We start from the raw sequence: 22,157 nt of genomic DNA on the forward strand, positions 1-22,157 counted from the left end.
ATTATTATCGAGATGGCACAGAGCAACACAAGTGGTGAACTGACAAGGGTAATTAAAATGTGAAAACTATTATGGATGTACAGTACAGTCTGGAGGGCTGATAAATCTGAATTTCAATCTGCCTTTATTGTCAAATCACCAATATGTACCACCATTTGTTTATATAAGTCCAGTTATATACGAGCTCCAGCAGCATGAAGTCCCTGATGTTTTAGTAACACCAGCGGCGGCAGTAATTTGTATTACAGTGCACACACTACTTTATAAGGAAGCCAAGTGGTGTGGCACAGTGTGAGTGGTACTTAGTGTATCTTGCCTTTTGCACCTAACAGAGACAAATGAAACAACCAGGGTACATGGTCGAGAAGATTTAAGTAGCTGAGCAAACGAAAATGACATCTCTTTGGCAGAAACAAGGAAAGCACTTCTGGCTGGACATAAAAATAATACTGGCGAATGTTCTGTTACTAAACATAAATCACTTCATACAGGCAGCCACTGTATTCATCTGTGCAGAAGCAAGGATTGAGAGAGTTCAGATTGTAGCTAGATGCTAGCATCAAAAGCTGACTTTAGGAGTTGTGTCAGGCATTGAACCCTTCCTACCAGCTTCCCTGGTATGTTCCCCACCCCATTTTAAGAAGGTACTACTAAACATATAGGCCTATTAAATCTGTCCTTCAACTTCCTCCTAATAATATGTGGACCCTTCAACTTTTTTCTGTTAGATTCCACATACAGGTGTGAAACTCACACCTAAAGCCCAGCGTTGAATTCTGATTCATGAATTCTGCTCCAATAAATATGTGCAACTTCCTCTCAAAGCAAGAATAGAACAGATGTGTTGAAAACCAACAGGCAGGTAATATAAAAGCGACAAGGCATAAACATGAGAGAAGAAAGCAAAGTGCGAGTAAAGATTACAGGTTAGCATATAACATTTCTTATGCTTGTGACTGGTTTTATGACACTTCATTGAACATAACCAGTATTTTTCACAAATGCACAGCTCTGATGAACAGTCTCTGTCATACAAAGCCCTCGCTGATATGATAGCAATAGGGATTCAGTACCAGTGTCACTACTTGAAATTGTGCTCCAGAAAGATTTTCTCTGTGCAGAACAGAGGATTACTGTCACTGAGTTTGCCCCAGAAGACAAACATGAGCGTCAGGTTAAGTCACGGTCAATGGATGATGTGTAGGTATCTGAGGTCAGGGTATAGGAGGTTGGCTAGCAGGGCCAGCAGTCGGGGTCCATCTCTGAGACAATGTCCCGGGTAGCGGATGAACTGGACAGCTTTATTCACAGCATCCTCTAACTCAGCGTACTGTTTGTTGCCGGGCATGGCCTCCAGTATCCCCAATGTCTGCATCCACAGGAAAGACAAGAAAGGGAAGTTATTTTTAGGAGATAATTGCAGACTAGAAAATGAAAACACTGTATTTGCAGTTTTTGTTGCATACTTGCTGTGCTTTGGCAGAGAGCTGCAAGTCACTGGCGGGTTGGAGCCGAAGCTCAGTCTCTGATGGCACCTGGACTGACAGGAATGCTGCCAGACTGCGTACCACAACCCTGAACCTGGTTATACAGTTGGCATGCATTAACAGGTGGTTTATCAACAATGGTACATTCATATTTCACTCTATCTGGCCTACAAGTGTTTGGATTAGCTAATAAAACGGATGTGAGCTTACCTATTAGAAACAGGAGACCTCTTCCCCAGGCCTATAGCTCCTAACAGCCCAGAGTTCTGTCTTTCTTCTCCCAGCTGAAGCAGCCTGGTTTGCAACCTCAACAGACCCATGACGACTCCTGACACTTCAGTCTGGCCTGCCTGCGGTTGCAGCTGCTCCGCTGACAGATTCAGCGCTTTGTGCCACCAAAGAAACAGCTTGGCTTCATCACCTGGACCACTGGACACACAAAACACATCAGAGCATATATAATACACTCACAAAGCACATATGCTGGATGGACTTTAAGAGGCCACCGAATGAGAGAACGAAGGGTCAAACCTGGGGAAGACCTGATTGGTCCATGTGTTAATTAGAGCCAGAGTCCTCCTCTCATTGGCTGCTGTGTATTCAGTGTTCAGACGCTGCAGGATGAAGGCATAGAGCGTCAGGAAGCTGCCTCCTGATTGGCTCTCAGAGAGGAAGTCATCCACTGTGAGCTCAGGCACCTGCAGTGATGCCAACACAGGACCCCAACCTACAGACTCCTCTTCAGCTGAAACGAAAACACAGACAGTGGAAAAAAAACATTTATCTTCTGGAAGATAATAGTAGTTGAGAGCACTTTCCTCTTACAATAAGCCGTAAACTGTTCAAGAAGACAACCCTCCCCCAAAAAAGTAGTTCCAAACTGTTACTTTGGTTACCGTGGTTGAAGTACGCTGTAATGCATGCCTCCATGATGCGCGTCATGTGCCGTACTGATGCAAGACAGCGGGAGCAAGCCGTGAGAAGAGGCAGAATAGGAAAGCCCCTCCCCTTCCTGTCCAGCCAGGTAATGACATGAGCAGCGAGCGCCTCGCCTGTTGAGACACCGACTCCGTTCAGCAAAGCCAGAGCATCACTGAACAGAGCGCAGAACGCCATGTGCCTCTGCTCCAAACCCGTCTCTGTAGAGGAAAAAGGAGGCAGCGGTACAAATCGAGGTGATGAAAGAATTTAATACTGATGGTTGATAATGTTGTCGAGGAAGACGGTGAGGACAACTCACCTGGTGGGTTGAATGTAACGACGCTCTCCAGGAGCGTCTCCAGCTGAGCCTCCAGGCTGCTGAGGCTGATGCTGCCTCCTTGCTCCAGAGTCACCAAAGACTGCACACACCAGCACACATACGCTCCAGCCTTCAGCGTCTCCTCCTGACAGATGGAAAGTAACACAGATTATAGGTTTTTTTTTGTTTGTTTGGGTTAAGGCTATACAGAAATAGATACATGAATAAGTACATAACTTAGTCATTTATAATATCATAGATATTATAAAAGATATTCCAAGGCACTCAAGCAGAGTATGTTTCCCCAAACTAAGAGCTCCTGCCCCTGAAATGTATAAATTATTACTGGTGTCATATGGAGTTTCTTATCCAAACATACATTTTTCAGGTAAAGAAGAAATGGCTGCCAAACTTTACTATTTAAGTAAAATATGTCAACTTTGTTTCTTGTTTCCACAGCTTTTCAGGTATAATTTTGCTATAATTAGTAGAACCTGTGTTTGACAGCAAGGCCATTATAAATTAAAGAGAAAATACATCGCTGGATCTTAGAGTGGTCCTGTGCACAGTACGGCTTCGAAGTATAACTGTATTGTCAAGTGGTGTAAAACAGTGCCTTCTGCTGCTCTACATCAACAGCAACTGTAAAGATTTAAGTGTGACATTTATGTAATTTGGCTGAGTGATACAGAGCTGGAAAAGCCAACTGAATTGTTTAAGTCTAAATTTAAAGCGGATGTTACAAGCCTCCCACTTTTACACAAGATGTGCCTGCCTGGGGCAGTGGAGATGCAGATATAGGTGACGCATGAATTCTCATATTCTCCAACATTAGGGCTCCTCTGCATAATACAGCTGTTCATATGTAGTATCTCTATTCGCCGAATATAAGACTCATGAAATCGCAGCTGTAAGAGGCTAAAGAATGATGTGCTATGTATGCTAAATCATCAGTGGGAATGAATGCTTGACTGTGCTGCCGCCTACTACACACAGAACTTTAAGTTTGGGAGACAAAACTAATGTTAATGTACTCTAGCTATCACTCAATCTAGACCTTAAGAGGTTCACAATGCCTTAATAAATCTGTGATTTGACTTGTGAAACAAACAGTACTGTATTATCTCACCCTGTGTGGAACTTCATTAGGGCGGGGGTGAAGCCCAGCAGCACTACGCAGTGATTTCAGCAGCAGCTGAGGCGCAGAATCAGCACTGAGCAGCAAGGAGGGAGGGTAGTGGGTGCTGACATATCCCAGAATGCCCTGGTATGAGGTCAGGTCCAGTTGGTGCCAGGGCAGAGAGGTGGACTGGACCAATAGACTGAGCAGAGGGGAGTCCTGGAGGTTGAGGAGGAGAAAACAGAAGAATAATCGAAGAAGGGGCAAAAGGTCTGACCCTGATGTGAAACCAAAATATTCTGGACTTACCTGTTGGCTCAGGATTTGTTCCTCCTTTGCCAGAAAAACTAGCATGTATAGTAGATAGACTAACATGGTGTGTGACTCCGTCTGAGTACCCATGTCCGGTAGAGTTGGATATGTTGTAGAGGTGGGGGGCGTTTGCAAGTGGTCACTTAGAACGCTGACCCAGTTAACTTCACATAACACTTCGCCAAGAAAGAGGAAGCAGCTCTTGGGACTTCCTCTCTCCACCTGCAGGCACCAGGAAGAAAAATAAACAAAAATCCACTCTGACAAACACAGAACTACAAACAAATCAAACCTCTTGGGTCTCAACTGAAATACTGATTGGCCTAGGAATATTGATTACTTCTGTTTATACATCAAATGTTTGACTCCAACTTAAAGTAAGATGCACATTTATGGCAACATTTATAATCCAGTCTGAAATATATCTAATTTAAATTCGTGAGACCTCCACAAAGAAATAACAGGGAATGATAGATATCTTTTGAAAATACTTCATAAATACGTAAATGGTTACAGATTGGTCCACAGACAGCAGCTGGCTAAAAAATATTAAAGACATCTGTGAGATTAAAAGATTGACTTCACTACAACAATTGAGAAATAATCTTTACAGGATGGACAAAATAGGTGATGTTTTTGTTTGCTGGTTTGCCTTTCCTCCATCTCCTCCTGTTTACTTCTATCCCTTTTTTTTGGTATGTTTTAACTTTAATGAATAAGCAAATATGATTATCAGTCTTTAGGATTTGATTTTTGTTTTAATTACTTTATATCTTTTAGTATGTGAAGATTCTGTATAATAGCCTCTATAGATCAATGTGGGTCTTGAGAGACAGGAGCTTGTTTCCAGGAACAGGGTGTTGAGACTAAAATTACAAGAAGTCAGGCTAATAATACAGTGCATCCGGAAAGTATTCACGGCGCTTCACTTTTTCCACATTTTGTTATGTTACACCCTTATTCCAAAATGGATTAAATTAATTTTTTTCCTCAAAATTCTACACACAATACCCCATAATGACAATGTGAAAAAAGTTTTTTTGAAATTTTTGCAAATTTATTAAAAATAAAAAACTAAGAAATCACATGTACATAAGTATTCACAGCCTTTGCCATGAAGCTCAAAATTGAGCTCAGGTGCATCCTGTTTCCACTGATCATCCTTGAGATGTTTCTGCAGCTTAATTGGAGTCCACCTGTGGTAAATTCAGTTGATTGGACATGATTTGGAAAGGCACACACCTGTCTATATAAGGTCCCACAGTTGACAGTGCATGTCAGAGCACAAACCGAGCATGAAGTCAAAGGAATTGTCTGTAGACCTCCGAGACAGGATTGTCTCGAGGCACAAATCTGGGGAAGGTTACAGAAAAATTTCTGCTGCTTTGAAGGTCCCAATGAGCACAGTGGCCTCCATCATCCGTAAGTGGAAGAAGTTCGGAACCACCAGGACTCTTCCTAGAGCTGGCCGGCCATCTAAACTGAGTAATCGGGGGAGAAGGGCCTTAGTCAGGGAGGTGAGCAAGAACCCGATGGTCACTCTGTCAGAGCTCCAGAGTTCCTCTGTGGAGAGAGGAGAACCTTCCAGAAGGACAACCATCTCTGCAGCAATCCACCAATCAGGCCTGTATGGTAGAGTGGCCAGACGGAAGCCACTCCTTAGTAAAAGGCACATAGCAGCCCGCCTGGAGTTTGCCAAAAGGCACCTGAAGGACTCTCAGACCATGAGAAACAAAATTCTCTGGTCTGATGAGACAAAGATTGAACTCTTTGGTGTGAATGCCAGGTGTCACGTTTGGAGGAAACCAGGCACCGCTCATCACCAGGCCAATACCATCCCTACAGTGAAGCATGGTGGTGGCAGCATCATGCTGTGGGGATGTTTTTCAGTGGCAGGAACTGGGAGACTAGTCAGGATAGAGGGAAAGATGAATGCAGCAAAGTACAGAGACATCCTGGATGAAAACCTGCTCCAGAGCGCTCTTGACCTCAGACTGGGGCGACGGTTTATCTTTCAGCAGGACAACGACCCTAAGCACACAGCCAAGATATCAAAGGAGTGGCTTCAGGACAACTCTGTGAATGTCCTTGAGTGGCCCAGCCAGAGCCCAGACTTGAATCCGATTGAACATCTCTGGAGAGATCTGAAAATGGCTGTGCACCGACGCTTCCCATCCAACCTGATGGAGCTTGAGAGGTGCTGCAAAGAGGAATGGGTGAAACTGCCCAAAGATAGGTGTGCCAAGCTTGTGGCATCATATTCAAAAAGACTTGAGGCTGTAATTGCTGCCAAAGGTGCATCAACAAAGTATTGAGCAAAGGCTGTGAATACTTATGTACATGTGATTTCTCAGGTTTTTTATTTTTAATAAATTTGCAAAAATCTCAAAAAAACTTTTTTCACGTTGTCATTATGGGGTGTTGTGTGTAGAATTTTGAGGAAAAAAATGAATTTAATCCATTTTGGTATAAGGCTGCAACATAACAATGTGGAAAAAGTGAAGCGCTGTGAATACTTTCCGGATGCACTGTAGGAGCTAGGGGCCAGGGACCAAGGTCTCAAATTAACAAGCTCCCCTGTGTCATGTATGTCTAGACTAGTGTGCAGTGTTGGGGGTCAGGGGTTAGGGGTCAGAGGGTGGAGTGTCTCACATTGAAGAGCTGCTCCATTAGCTGAGTGTCAGGGTGCAGGTGTCTCCAGAGCAGGCTGCGGAGGTGAGTGTGGTACAGGTAGAGAAGGTACTCTGGTGTACGGGGAGAGGAGCAGCTCTCGCAGTACTGCATCATACACAGCCACAGCGCACCTCTCTGGCCAGGGAGCAGACGATCTGCAACATACATACACAAAGTTATAAATAACTTTTAATAGTACAGACAACAAAGAGTAGCAGCACTTAAACACTCACTCGTGTCTGAACACAGGACTGCTGGGAACCCACCTCTGAATTTGTGATGCAGTGTGTCAGTGAGCTGAGCGTACAGGCCAACCAGACATCCTGCTGCACTCGCATCACTCTCAAGCCAGGGGTAACACTTGAGGTTACTGAGACAAAGAGACACTGACATTAACATTCTCTTTGTTTTAGTCGTTTTTGTCAACCTGGAAAGCACTGAATTTCTCTCTCTCTCTCACTCACTCACTCACTCTCTCACTCTCACTCTCACTCTCTCTCTCTGTATGGACCAGGAGAATCTCAGTCCAAACCTCTTGGCAGACTTATATCTCACACTCAGAAGTAAATATCTAATGTTTTCTTTTCTGTCTGAACACTGTCATGTTTGTGGGGTTTATTTTGTGTAATGTATATTGTGCTTCAGAGATTTAAGGTAATGCAACTACTACAACACCATAAACATCTGCTATCCACCTGCAAAGAGAAGTAAAAGATTACATCTGGAAAAATAAAAAAACCCCACCTCAAGGAATGCAAATATTTTGGATCTGCTGCCCTCTCTGCAGTCTGCTCTGTCTGCACTCACATCTGCTTCACATCTGCCTCACTGACAACAGTTCCCCACCATTTAAAACCAATGACAGCCAGAGAGCTGATGATATGCCATGCTTACCCGCCATCATCTGTGTCCAGAGGAAAGATCCAAGGCCTGAATAACTTCACAATCTTACTGTGTAGGTCCTGCAGAGCTGAGAGAGTGCAAGATACATTTCACTTTTATAGTGACAGATAACAACAAAGCATATGCGTAAATCAGCTGAACTGCATTAATGATCACATCAATGAGTGTTACTAGCCTCAACATGTGCTGACATTTGGCAGTTACCTTTCATTATTTTGCTGCTGCCCACTGACTCTCTGGCACAGCTGCTGAGCTGCACGTTGATTAGACAACCAATCAAATGGTCCCAGAAGGAAACAACGTCACTGATGTAGGGAGTCCAGGCTGAGTAGAGGCCGAAGCTGCGAAGGTCTGGCTTACTGAGACGACTCCGCAAGAAGTAATCACTCAGCCAATCAACTGTCTCATCCACCTGTTAGCAACCAATAAAAATCACACAGTGAGGTTGGAATAATGAATGTTTAAGCATCGTGCCTGTTGCACATATGACATGTTAGCTTTCATCAGGCAAAGAGGTTTGAATCTATTAACAACAACACAGACAATAGTTACCTGCTGAGGGGAGAGGCTGATGGGGGATCTGTAGGGAGAAGCCGGGGGCCCGGCAGCACGGCCGAAGACATCGGTGGTGCTGAGGGCTTGTTCAGCTTTGCTCTTGGTATTGCGGGATGGAGGTAAGCAGCCAAGCACTCGCAGGGTCACTTTCCAGCACTCTGGACTCAGTAACTGGTTTGAGGAGCCTGATGAGGTTAAGACATTTTGATTGCCTTTGATTGTTAAAGAAGCTGCAAAACAAACACCTAAATCCAATATTCTTGAAAAAAAAGTACTATGTCAGATGTTTGATAGCTGATTTAGCGTTTGTGCCTTCCTTTGGAGTCATTTAAATCTCATCTCTCAACAATAAACCCACATTCTGTCTTGATAAAACACACAAACAGACAAACTCTGAGGCTATACCCTGCACAATTTTTCAACTCATATGTGATTCAGCGCATTGATGGAATGATTCAACTAACTTTAATTCTGTTAATTAATTAATTTCATCTTTTGTTGGTGGGAAGGTGAGTAGGAGGCATTCTTTGAGAAGGATGAATGTGTTTTGATGAATCACTTGAATGAGCAACAGGACTTTTTAAAAGCAGTCCTTGCTCTTAAGTGCATTACCAGGCAATGCGTAACATAACAGACAAAAAATTTAAAGCTGCTGTTCAAGATTGACCATCTCATTCCTGTCTTTGAAAGTTTTCATTCTGAACTAGTGTGTCATCGACTAATGTGGTCTAACCTTTCATAATGTGATGTTCTGTTGGCAATTGTGCAAGGAAGATTTAAAAGAATTGTATTTGATGATTTGATTGAGTTAATGACTTACACACACACACACACACACACACACACACACACACACACACACACACACACACACACACACACACACACACACACACACACACACACACACACTTACTGGTCATTAGCAGACGCAGGCAGTCACTGTAGTGGTCAGGGAAATGGTGGCGTAAAAGCCAGGTCCAGTGTTTGGTGAAAAGGTGAAAAGGTGTGAGAAGTTCGGGCTCAGGGTCTCGGCCGCAGACGCAGAGAGCTCCATGGACCAACTCCAGCAAACGGGTTCTCTCCGAAAACACAGGATGGGCTTCATTCAACCACTGGGACAAGTCAAACTACAGGGGGACAGAAAGAAGTGGTTAGTGACCGCTTTAGGTGTATATCACATTTCCTCTTTCTCATTTGTGTCTAGCCTAACCTTTGTGAGCAGCATGAAAATGACATCTGCACTGTCAAGGTGTAAGGATGTCACCACGTCTTGGTAGAGAAAGACAAGCTGATTGGGTGCTGCGTTGGGAGTGAAGAAAGGGGAAATGAGCGGGCAAAGACGCCTCTGCTCCAGTATGGTCTTCAGGACACGACCACATTCCTCTGCATTGCCCTGGATAAACACCTAGACCCCAAACAAGAAAGAACAATGCCAGTCTATTAATTTAAGTAGTGTACAGAAAGTGCAATTCCTGAGCAGCAGTGTTTCTGATCCAGATTAACAGAGGTGAGGGACTTAACAACTTAGTTAATTCTAAATAAAGTTAAACAATGCTTGATATAAATCTTGTACTGCTACGTGTGAGTATGTGTGCGCACCTGTCCCAGTATCTCCACACATGACGAGAGGTACTGGCGTGTTGGGGGATGTCGCAATGTGTCTTCACACACATAGGAGACCACCTGGTAGAAGGCAGACACGCCAACATGCTGCACTACTGGTGATTTCTGTGCCTTGTGCATATTCACCAGAGCCCTGAGCACAGAAAAACATGCATTAGTCAAAACATCCTAATTTTAATAATAATAATAATAATAATAATAATAATAATAATAATAATAAAAACACTTTTCTTCCCAAATGTGTTTTCACTTATATTTATTGTGTAGATGACATTTTTTATTTCTGTAGCACAATCTGTTTATACTGACGTAATAAAGTTCTCAGTGTGGACAGCAGCCTGGGCCAGGCTTTGAGGTGGGGGAGCCATGGAGTCGGTTTGAAGCTTCTTGATGTCCCTGCGCAGTGACGTTATCTGAGTCTGCACTGCCTCCTGCCTCTGGACACGCTCACACTACGTGGTTACAAAGACGACACACAAACACATTAAAAGGTCACGGCAAAGAAATTCTATAATGTACACAAAGTATGCCAGTATGCAGTTTTAATGGTCGTACTGTGACAGTGATGTTTGCAGGTCCCTGGCACGGCTGCCCTCCCTTCCCTTTACACTCCAGGGCCATGGTGACTTGCTCCGGTTGGTTCTTATACAGTAGAGGAAGGCTCTCCAGCAGCTCCTGCTCCATCGCCACCTGCTGGGCTTCGCGTGCCACTGCAGTCCTGACACCAAGATAAACAACTATTTCGTAATCAGTGAGTAGCTTTGTATATGTTTTGATGTTTGTGTTTGTGGGAGTACAAACACGTGAATTTTGTACCACTGATGATGTGGAAATGTTTGAATGTGTGTGTGATCTCCATGTACCTGGCCTGATCCTGCAGGATGCTGAGGTCCTGCTGCACCAATTCAGCAGCAGCTTTAGAGTCAGTGAGGCAGGCAATGGGGACTTCAGCTACCGGAGCCTTCTGCTGCTGCAGCTCCGGAGCAGGATGAGGAACTGGGTGCTTCTGCAGGTTGGACAGGATACGCTCCCTTGCTGCACACAGAGAGACACAAAGCACATTAAACTGGTGAAAAAGAAATAGTCAAAATATTCATGCAAACGGGAAGAAATGGCGGGCAAAATCACCTAATCATTTTTGTTGGTGTAATATTATTAATACTCCTATCTACAACATGTATCTACAGGATATACTGCTAGATTTATGAATTTGTGTGAGTTTATGTTCCTTGTTGTCATTATCAGACTTTTATATTTACCACCAGTTAACCTTTATGTAATCCTTTGAATCTAGAGTGTCAATTTTGGTTCTGTACCATTGTTGAGGCTGGTGTAGTCAATGAACCCGGGGTTTTGGGCCTGCAAGAAGGTTGGCTCACTCTGCACCTTTTCCCACAGAGACAGAACCTCTTTCTCATCATACTGCAGACGCTCCTGGTCCACATACTCCAGCCACAGTTCCTGCAGCAAAACATGTCCACACAAATTCAAATGTATGAGCTACATGATATAACACACCACATTGAAAATCCTGTTACAACCACTGTGCCATATGTTTTTCATTCATAAATGACAAACCCACCTGCTGCCGCTGCATGACCTGTGCCAGTCTGTGTGGTTCATACTCGGGAGGAAGAGAGGGAAGGTACACCTCTTGCTTCTGCAGAGTCTCATCATCCAACCACACGGCAAATACACCAAACAACCTGTAGGCAACCAATCAGCTGAGATCTGAGAGCCTGTTAACAAACTAATGGCTGCTACGACCTGCCAAACAACAGACAGGAATGTATTTGAAGGCATCAGTAACCTACCTGACCAGCTCTGTGTGTAGCTGAGGAGAAGTGAGGTAAGGGGGACAGGGAATGTCGGGGCTTTCGTCGCCCTGGCCGTCTGATGAAGGTGTGTGTGGTGGGGGAACCCTGAGGGCCTGGCTGGCAGCATGGTGGAAGTCAGACACCTCCTGTATTCTCTGCCTCAGATCTCTGAGTAAGGTGGCCTGAGAAGAGGCCTGGAAGAACCTTCGGCCGATACATCCACCTGCAGCCAGCCTGGTGGACAACGCATACAAAAAGAGACATGGTATCTTCACATGGATTCTGCTTATTTCCTGGTTTCTCTGGCTAGGCATAGTAATGTGTGTCTGCATCGTACCCAAACTCAGGTCCTGGCTGTCTGAGGTACAGCTGTAGGAACTTCTGCCAGACTAGGGGAAGGAGAGGGTGGTCAGGAGGCGTGGTTAAGGCCTGACATGCCCAGCGGTACACCTGTAGCCGCTGCAGAGACGGTGCTACCGGCAACTTCAGCCTTTGCTGCGCCTTCTGGCTCAGACACAGACACATTGTTAACACCATCTACATACACCAGACTACTAAACACTCCCTACCATGCCGCTGCTCTTTGACTTTGCAAGTACTCTGTAACTACAGTGTGTTTTTGTTTAGTCAAATTTCATAAATGAAGTATTGCAACATTTTGTCCTCCACTTACTGTGTCCTGTATTGTGCAATGTCATGTAAATTGTCAGTGCCAAGCCATACTGAACGCTTGCCATAAGTAACTGTAATCCAGATATTTCTACCTCAACAAATATACTTTTTTGTGTATGTGTCTGTTTACCTTTAAGGCTTGTTCTGGGGAATTGTTGAGCTCTGACAGGAGCTCATGTTCAACACAGCGTCTCAGCTGAGAATCTTCCTCAAACACACCCTCCATATTCAGCACCAGCCAGGCGAACCAAACCTACAAATACACAGACAACAACAAGTCTGTCAGGACTGAGAACTTCACTAATATTATCAATAGTACTTGCACATACTGCTGGTGCAGGGTCCCCTTACCTCCACACTCAGGGATTGGCCCTCTATGAATGAGGGCGTGGCATTTCCAGCAATCCAGCCAACCAGAGAAGAGAGCAGACCGCGATCTCCGTGGTAACCCAAGGCATGCTGCATGAGGTATGAAAATGGAAAAATTTACAAAACAGTTGGTGGTGTCACTGTGCTTATTCAGTCTTCTTCAGTGGCGCTAGCTCCCTGAAGTTTTCCTGATGGAAACATTTCACTGGTGACTCAAAGTTGACATTCTTATTCATTTTGCATGAGACTAAAACTCAAAACTTAGTGGGTTAAAGGTGACTGTTCAGCATCCCTCACCACCAAGCTCTTGCTCTTACTGTAATGTGCGACCCATTAGGTATTAATGTAATATTTATCTTTATAATGTTACTGAAGGCAGTTTGCAGTGCTAAATTCAGCATCTGCACCTATGAGACCAACCCGACCAAGACCGAGTCCCTAAATAATGCAATCCTCTAACAGAGTAAATACCTTATGCTGTTGGTACAGAAGTTTCTGCACACATTCCTCCTGATGGTGTGTGAATGCGGCACAGCAGATCTGGTCCATGAGGAACAGGACTGTTTTGTCCCTGTACCACAGGTTCTGCTGAGTCAAAATCCCCACCCAAAACTCCAGCACTGCTGCAGCACCGACACGACTGGGTTGTGAACTCTCCACCACATGACTCTGGAAGATAAAACACTCACGTTTATACATTTATATTTTATGTCCTCTTTGGTTTGAAGAAACAGTATGGGCTAAAACAACTAACAGTCTTTAAACAAGATATTTTTGCTTAAACAATTGAGCCATCTTTTCTTTTGAGAGACTAAAACATATGTCACTGGTTAAAAGTAAAAAATAAGCTCCATGCAGTTTATTTTGTGCACAAGGTACCAGCACTTTTTAAGAGTAAAATTTCAAAGCTTTTCTTTTTGACTACTGGCTTACAATATTACTGACACCTACATACATACATACACAAAGTAGTCAGTGTCTAAATGTCTTCCATACCTACCATTTTTATGGTGATTTCCATATTTTTCTTAACCATTATAATCCTGGATGTTAACAATTTTCTTTTTTTCTTTATAATAAAAGCTTGTTGTGGCAAACCTGAATAACGCTGTTCAGCAGTCGGACATTGTCTCCATAGGTGGTTCCTGTGAGGAGTGGTGCTACCCGGTGAGTGACCTGCTGTGTCACACCTTGAGGGCACACGCTGTCATACTGCAAGAACAACTGGATACAACTCACAAACCTGGCATAAACAGAGGGATGGCAGTAGAGACAAGAGTAAATTTGTGTGTGTGTGTGTTGGAGATACGGTAGCTGCTATAATATAGTATTTTAAAGGCTGTGTGTGAAGAATGCATCTTTCTTACTGAGAGTTGTTGAGCAGGTAGAAGCTGAGAGGGTAGGTTGGGGGTAGGATGTTGTCCAGAAGACAAACGGCCGCTCTCAGGTGGCGAGATTGAATCAGACTCTTCAACAATCCGACTCCATCGGTACAAAAGTGTTCCAGACTGGAAAAACACGGAAAGAAAATCCACAGGAGATGAACTTCATTCAAATTCTGTGTATAAATCAACCATAAGTATTAGGCATAGTGTAAGTGAGTACAAACCTATGTCCGACTGTTGTCATGGCAATGGACAGGTAGCATCCAATAGGGATGCCTGCTTTTACAGCCCTGATAACAGAGTGCATGCTGGGAGTGTGTGTAAGCTCTGGAGGTGGGTTGGATGTCAAAGCAGGAACCGACCAGGCTCCTTTAGGGTTCTGGGCATTGCCATGGAGCTTCAGCCTTAGCAACAGTTGCCATGCCCACTGACTGAAGGATGCTTCAGGAGATACACCCAGACGAAGGACACTGGCAATGTAAGACACCTGAAGGGAAGAAGTAAGAGAGAGGGATGGAAAAACACACAAAGTAATGTTGGATGCAGAGATGAGGCCACGGTGGTTCACACTAAACGTCTGGATGTGTCACCTGTTTGATTCCCTCTGATATGAGGCCACTGTACGGTTTGTCAGTAAGGTACTTCTGATAGGCTTCAGCCACCAGCAGAGCCACTTCACTGTGGAGAGATGAAGACAGGGCCAAGGAGCCGTCCTGCAAGAGGAAACAGGTTTAACAGCAAACTTACAATTGCACTCAAGACATCTGGACACATAACTTTTTAATGCATCAATGTGTACCTGAGTGTAACCCCAGTTCAGACCCTCCAGTATGACACAAGCCAGCCGGTTCTCCACAGCAGACAGAGGGTGCTGAAGCAACCAGGCTCCGATCACACATATCTCCTCTGGCCGGGGCCGCCACAGACTCAGGGGCAGCTCTTTGCACAAGTACAGAGCCACCTAATACACACATGTACACAAAAAACAAAAACTCATGAGTTCGAGCTCTGTCAAATTAGATATTTCCCTCTCAATGTAGTCAACGACATGCCCTAAAGTTATAATAGAATAGCAATACCAACCATTCCTACAGTTTGTATGGTCTCTCTCAGTCGCTGCAGTAGCACAGAGATAACGTAGGGATGGACTGATGCTATGGCAGCCAGCAACTCCCTCCCCACTTTAGAGTAAGTTTCTCTGGTAGACACACTAACATAAGACACCTGGAGCAAACATAAGAAAAGAGAAGTCAAACAACAATGTAGGTTCTATATGTTTCTAACCAAGTGACCGGAGTGATGAATCTTTAACCAGTGTTATATATCCTTGAAACTTTGTTTTCTCTATGCTACCCTCCTCAGAATTTTACTGTAGGTATTCTATACGCTGTGTCTTAATTAGTGAAGTCTATATATAGTATCTGAGTAAAGCAGTAGCTTTGTTTGGCATCTAAATTACTCTACATTTTATACATCTTTATACACGCCTCTCCTAGTATTTTCCGTCTGCCTCTCCTTGTCTTACCTGGTAAATCAGGAGAGTTATGGTTGTGATAAATGCGGGGTCTGAGTGCTGAGTCGGTGTGGCCATGTGTGCTAGTGCGGTGAGGAGGGAGATGCCATCAGAGCTGTTCACTTCACACAACCAGTGCTCAAACCTCTCGTGGTGCTCTGGGTCTGTAACAGACACATAAAATGAAATAAAAGGGAGGCAACTGTCAACATCAGACTGAGAAGAAAAGTATGAACCCTGTTTTTTAACCTGGTTTCAAAAACCTGATGCAATAGATGTGCCAAATGTCTTAGAAATTGAGTTGGAGAAAAGTTCAATCAAAAAGTTTTTGGGGTGTCTTTAAGAATTGATGTTTGGATGAATGAAGATACATTCAGCTTTCAATATGATGATGAAACTGTGGGGCCACACCCAAGCATTACTACAGTGCTGATGCTAGTTAAATCTTTTAGGTTTTGAAAGATAATACTTTATGCAGGTGAAGAGCGTATACTGGTACCTCTAAGAGCCTGAATGCAGGAGTGTGTGTCACCAGCAGTGCTGAGTGATTCCAGTCCTGCTGTCTCTGCACACTGCATAACATAAAGGACCCTCCACAGCATAGAGCTGGACAGAGTCCCATAAGGCATCTCGGACATAAACAACCAAATGCCCAACCTGTGAGAGAGGACCACAGAAAATTAATGTGAAGCCCATAAAGTAAATACTTTCCAGTTAAAATACAAACTTGAGGCCAATTCCTCACCTTTTGTTTCTGAGTACATGTAAAACAGCTCTGAGGAAGAGATTGTCGTATTCCAGCTGCAGTTTGTCCAAAGACAGAGAGTGTGAGCTGGATCCAGCAGCACCAGTTAAACTGACATACTGGGCCCAGTGATCACTGACATAACACACTGTCATCCTGAGGAAAAAGAGACAACATTAAGAATATTTAAAGTTATATACTGTAAACATGTATAGTTTTTTTGGTGTGCAGCTTACTGTATATTACTGGTGCACTGACCGTATGATGTGTCCTATTCGTTTGACTAGCTGTCTGTATCGCGCCCTGTTGTAGGTTTGCAGTCCAAGAGCGAGAATTTCGATGAGTGAGGAAGCAAAACCAAAAACACGCATCATCTTCTGACTGGAACGGACCGGGGGTTCATACACACCTGGAGAGAAAGTGGTGTGTCAGTTCATACAGTGAGCAACACAAACTAACAGAGAGAAGAACAGACAGACTCCCTTACCCTGCTTGCTCATCCCCAGCATGTGTGAATAGAGCTGCTGGAATGGGAACTGGGTGAGTAGGGAGATCAAATCTTCCTCACAGAGCAACAACCAGCTGCTGTCTGGGTCCTCATCCTGAACACACAGAGAAGAAAAGGGCAATAGAGGTTAAATTACCACATACTGTTTTAAGAAAATAATTCATGACAATAATTCATTCATTGTTCAAACTGCTAACAGTGTTTTTAAAGCAAGATGCAAAGTGGAGGGTACTTACTTTTTATATAAAACGGTAATAACAGACCATTGTATTAAAAAATGTTCGTTTAAAATTTTTACATAATGCTTAAATTAAAGTATCTTAAAATGTTACTGTTTGAAGGTTCTCACAACAAAGTTGTTCCTAAGCAACATGTACACACAGTACTGGCAGCAGTCGTGGTTTTAAGCCAGCAGACTGATATTTAAACGGTCATAGGTGTTCATTTGGCACCTTATTTATTTATTTTTTTAACAAAAGCTTTGAATGTGACTCAGCAGGTCAGAACAAAGACCAGAACGTTCTGATATATAAATTATTCATCTGCAAAACTCAATGACACATAACATTTTCTTGAGACTGGGTATTTATTTTTACATAATAGCATCACAATCAGTGAGGGAAAATAAAAAAAAAATGTTTATAGAGAAAATAAAATTAACTTAATTATAAATCAAGTTTTCTACTTATATTTCCGTGTAATCATGTAGTAAAAAATAGATAGGTTATTTGCTTTTTATTTTTACTAACAGCTTTCATTTTTCCATCCCATATACACACCGGAAATTGTGTAACATATTAACTTTTTTTTTTAGATAATTCTTTGTTTTGTCCCTACACATACCTCCTCTCCCCCTTCATCCACTAGTGTCCAGTTGCCAGACTCGGGTCCAGAAGCTGCTGAGCTCTGGCTCTCAGATGGCTTCAGATGTCCCAGAAACTCTGCACGGTGTCTGAGGCAAAACAAAGAAGCCACTGATTAGAAATATGAGGTTGTTAGACCTTGAAAGCATGACCTGGATTCTGAGGAAAACCAAAGACATAAAGATAGAGTACAGTTCACAGTCAGTGGGTAAGAAAGAGCAACAGCTAAAGGGGCTCCTATATTTACCTGGCAGGCGACATTAGGACGGCCAGAGCTTGCATAAAGTGCTGCACTCCACAGGTGTTCCTCCAAACTCGGATCTGAGGCCAAAATATGGAAGGAAAATCCAGTCAGTATGTACAACCATTGACATGACAACAATAAATGAAACACTGTATTCCTAACTAACCTGGAGGAAGGACGCAGCCCACTTGCCAACCCCGGCAGGACAGCACAGAAGATGACACAGCAGGTACAGGTGCTCTCCTGACCCTCCAACATGCAGTAGAACTGCCACCTGAAGAGTGGAGTGGAACCATGTGAGGAAACACAGCAACAAAATACCTCAACCAACATGGACTAAGAAAAGCGGTACAGTGTGTGTGTGTGTGTACCAATCTCTCCAGCCAGTGATGGATGTCTGTCTGGAACTGTGTGTCATCCAGGACTCTGCGTGTGAAGCTAAACAGGACGCTGATGGCCTCTTTCAAGGGTTGGAGCGAACAAGGCTGTGTTTGGCTCCCAGAACAATCTGATAACAAAAACAAACAAACATAAACCAGATGTAGGGTACGTATATTTAATATTATTATTATGCATGAGTAACAGGCATGTTATGGCCACTTCAGGGTAAGTAGAATTCATAAGTCTCTCACCTTTAAGTAGACGACACAAGTATGATTCCACCTGAAGGCGTGACAGCAGGGCAGTGTATGCATGTAGCGCCACCTTCTGATGGAGCAGCTCACTGCGAGCTTCAAACAGTCTCTTCAGCTCAGCCAGCACACTCTGACTGAAGTCTGCCTGCTGGAAGCGATGGTACCCACACACCTTAGACTGATCTGCACACACACCCTGTAGGGAAGAAATTATATTTAAAGTGTCATTACAGCAGAATACCATTAGTTAATAGTTTTCTCTACACCCATATCTCTGCTTTTGGCTTTAACTACCACACCTGAAGTGTAAGCTGTTCATCTCTGAAGCTCCAGAGACGATTCTGTGTGCTCTTGCAGTCAGACGACTGTGTATGTAGCTGTGTGTGTGACTGGGTCAGCTGCCTACGACAGCGCCAGTAGTTCTGCAGTAGTTCGGTCAGTTCGTGGTTCTCCTGCCGCGCTAGAGCACAGTACTGGGCTGCACACACTTCAACACCCTCTAACCAAGCTCGCAAACCTCCGCCGGGCTCCCATGCACTCAACTGCTCCAGTGAGAACGGCTGCAGAAGAAGGTGAGAGAGTGAGAGAGAGTTATCTCACATGTTATGTCTGGGTCTGGGCAATATTGACAATATTGATCAAATATCACAATATGTGGACCAAATACCTTAATGTTTATATACCATAACCACACAACTGTTAGCTATTCTCACATTAATATGTTAGTATATTAGACATATAAGTCTGCTAAAATGTGAATTCATGTGCAATCAGAAGTTAGCTTGTGAATGCTATTTTGCCACCACCAATGCATTCTCAATCTTTCAGAAACAATGAGTCAAATTATAAAACACAAACTTTTGAATGTTTTAAACTGTGCTCATAATCTAATTTAATGTTATCTGTTGGTGTATGAGATTACCTGAATTTCTGGAGCTGTCTTGGGTAATTCTGGGTAGAGTTTGCTCCTAGAAAGTTCAGCTACAGACTCCAAAGGCTGCAGACTTAGAGGGGAAGATTCCTGCTCAGGAAGCGCCAACACTGCAGGTCCCTTTTCCCTATTTTTCACGGCATCCTCACAGAGCTGTATCACGGGGCCCTCCTCCAGTGCTGGGAGAGAGGGGTACAGTGCAGGGGCACTCGGGGCATTTGGGATCTGAAACTGCGTTGAAACACAAGCAGTCTGTGCTGCAACTTTAAGCTCAGCCCCCTGAGCTGCCTCTCCACCATCCTCCTCTTTTGACTCTGTCAGATGCACTGTAGCCTGCGATGTCAGAGTTGACTGTAAAGTCTTAGTTGACACGGATGTAGATGAAGTATGTGATGAGGAGGTCTGCTGTTTCTCAGAGGACAGATCTGATGGCTGTGCTGTGATACCAGGGAGCTGAACAGGGTCCTGCTGCTCCTCCTCTGGCTCCTGATATGGAAGACTGAGGGGGACATCGGTGAAGCCAGAGATGGAGGCCTCATCACAGACAGCTGAGGGAGCTGTGGTTCTTTTGTCTTCCTCTGGCTGCTTCTGCTTCCTGACCAGCTGAAAACATACAACAATCACAGATAAAATTAATTTCAGTTGTCCAGTCTCCACTGCCGCAGCCTTCTACATGTGAGAAAGGGCATGTGACTAAAGAGCAAACATTATGATGAATGTGGCAAAAATAATAAATGATGATGTCACAGCACAGTGGCCCAGTTCTGTCATTTAAAATCAAGATTTTTTTTGTATTTTGGAGCCTGGAACTTCATGTGAAGTCTCCATGTTTTGCAGGTTTTCCAGTTTCCTAGCAATTTCTAAAGACATAAAAATATGTTGGATTAGATACTCTAAATTGTCAATAGATGTGAGAAGGAGTGTGTTTGTAACCGTCTTGCTCTGTGATAGACTGGAGAGACCTGTCCAGTCTAAAGACCAATAGTAGTCGGAATAGGTCCTCCACCTGTGACCTTAAAAAGGAAAGAGCAGAAGAAAGCGAATAATGACTGACTGGGTTTAATCACCTGAGATTTTCCGCTGGTTTTTGCCTTGGTCTTCTTTGGTCTTACAGCCTCCATCTTTAACGTCTGCTAGCACCCGTTTTTTCCCCACAACTCGGATCACATAGACAATCAGCTGACTGAGGTGTCTCCTGGTGGAAACGATGCTGATCAACTTTAAATGAACAGTCCTCATACGTAAACTAGATACACACAAACAGCAACCATTAGCTGGAATACCTAACGAGGTTTATCCTGTGATAAGCAGCTAGTGGCTGGCTGTGTTGTCAAGATAAAGTCACGGATTGTAAACAAAACACTCCAGTATGGCCCGTTGAGAAAAGTCGCTGGCGGAGGATAGCAAGGCAACAACTGGCATATCTCTTAGCGTAGACATAATATCCAGAGAATACATTTTAGGAAAACAAAACCAGCTTATGTTTTCATTTCTGATGAAAGTCCACTTAGCTACACAACTGAAGACGCTCTACCAAGGCTAAGCTAAGCTAACGCGTAGCTGTTAGCGTGTTACGTTGTATTTCTCTTTAGTAATTTATTCACCAGCAGCTGTACGTTTTCCATTTTGTCGCTAAAATGATCAAAATAAGATTTTCAACACGTCAAACATGTGACATGGGGTGGTAGCTCCGTCCGATGGTCAGCTGTCATTTGTTTTGTTTATTCCAGGAACTCGGGGATCACAATCTTTGACCACGTGACTACTCCACCTCTCTACGGAAAGTCAGAGAGCCCAAACTGCATCATACGCACATACACACGCACACTAAAAGTCACACTGGCGGTTTTCTGAAAGATTACACGTTACAGATGGATTTCACTCATTGACTCCTGAATGTAATGTGACTGTCTTGATACCTGGATGGAGTAAACACCAGTTTAATCCATCAATCAAGTTTCAATTCAGATAAAAAAATGTCTGAACACAATATTGTATTTAGTTAGTTAAGCTTTATAGATATACAAGATCAAAACAAGACAAGTCAGTCACACAAAAAAGCACACACTAACTAAAGTGCTCACAAATATTATTTCAAATATCAGCAAGTAGAACTTTAAGTTCCCAATGAGGAATGTCTAACTTCAGTTTGTTTTGCAGATCATTCTAGTAGTGAATTGATGCATGGTATCGTAAAGCAGTCTTCCGCAGTTCAGGGTTGGTATAATGAACCTTAAAAGCTAATCTGTTGTCATGGTTGTTCACTCTCATCTCAACTAATGTGATCATACAAGAAACATAGTAATCAAATACAAAAGTAATCTAATTGCTTTATAAGTAATAATTTCTCAGTCATGTAGTCTGTAATAGATTACACATTTACCATTTCCAGCAGGGTTCACATGAATGCACAAGGCAGGTCATGAGTAACAGAAAAATATTTATTTACAAATGTATATTACAATGATTCTTTAAAAACATTTTTCCCTTTAAAATGCATTCACTCCCACTGCCCAAGCAAACTTCAGACAATCGAATGCTCTAGGCCTGTATGCATTT

The 22,157-nt window shown here is 43.4% G+C and overlaps 1 protein-coding gene across 1 annotated transcript; it reads right to left on the reverse strand.

Moving 5' to 3' along the window:
- Positions 1 to 107: 107 nt before the first annotated feature.
- Positions 108 to 20,749, reverse strand: epg5 (ectopic P-granules autophagy protein 5 homolog (C. elegans)). Its single transcript, XM_070903755.1, has 45 exons — positions 20,666 to 20,749; positions 19,590 to 20,201; positions 18,967 to 19,227; positions 18,665 to 18,863; positions 18,404 to 18,540; positions 18,199 to 18,306; positions 18,036 to 18,109; positions 17,769 to 17,877; positions 16,905 to 17,019; positions 16,676 to 16,826; positions 16,418 to 16,573; positions 16,172 to 16,329; positions 15,685 to 15,836; positions 15,243 to 15,383; positions 14,959 to 15,120; positions 14,750 to 14,872; positions 14,384 to 14,646; positions 14,142 to 14,282; positions 13,873 to 14,017; positions 13,246 to 13,443; positions 12,757 to 12,864; positions 12,536 to 12,658; positions 12,071 to 12,237; positions 11,731 to 11,967; positions 11,499 to 11,622; positions 11,233 to 11,377; positions 10,780 to 10,951; positions 10,472 to 10,634; positions 10,226 to 10,368; positions 9,893 to 10,049; positions 9,504 to 9,698; positions 9,207 to 9,420; positions 8,288 to 8,475; positions 7,940 to 8,147; positions 7,727 to 7,802; positions 7,099 to 7,202; positions 6,812 to 6,987; positions 4,157 to 4,381; positions 3,857 to 4,066; positions 2,728 to 2,872; positions 2,384 to 2,626; positions 2,019 to 2,232; positions 1,698 to 1,916; positions 1,467 to 1,581; positions 108 to 1,369 (listed from the first exon to the last, which is right to left on the reverse strand). Exons 1-45 carry the CDS (start codon positions 20,717 to 20,719, stop codon positions 1,187 to 1,189), a joined length of 7,713 nt encoding a protein of 2,570 aa, XP_070759856.1. The 5' UTR covers positions 20,720 to 20,749; the 3' UTR covers positions 108 to 1,186.
- Between the last annotated feature and the right edge of the window lie 1,408 nt (positions 20,750 to 22,157).

Source organism: Enoplosus armatus, chromosome 4 (assembly GCF_043641665.1).
Source record: "Enoplosus armatus isolate fEnoArm2 chromosome 4, fEnoArm2.hap1, whole genome shotgun sequence".
Lineage (NCBI taxonomy): Eukaryota > Metazoa > Chordata > Actinopteri > Centrarchiformes > Enoplosidae > Enoplosus > Enoplosus armatus.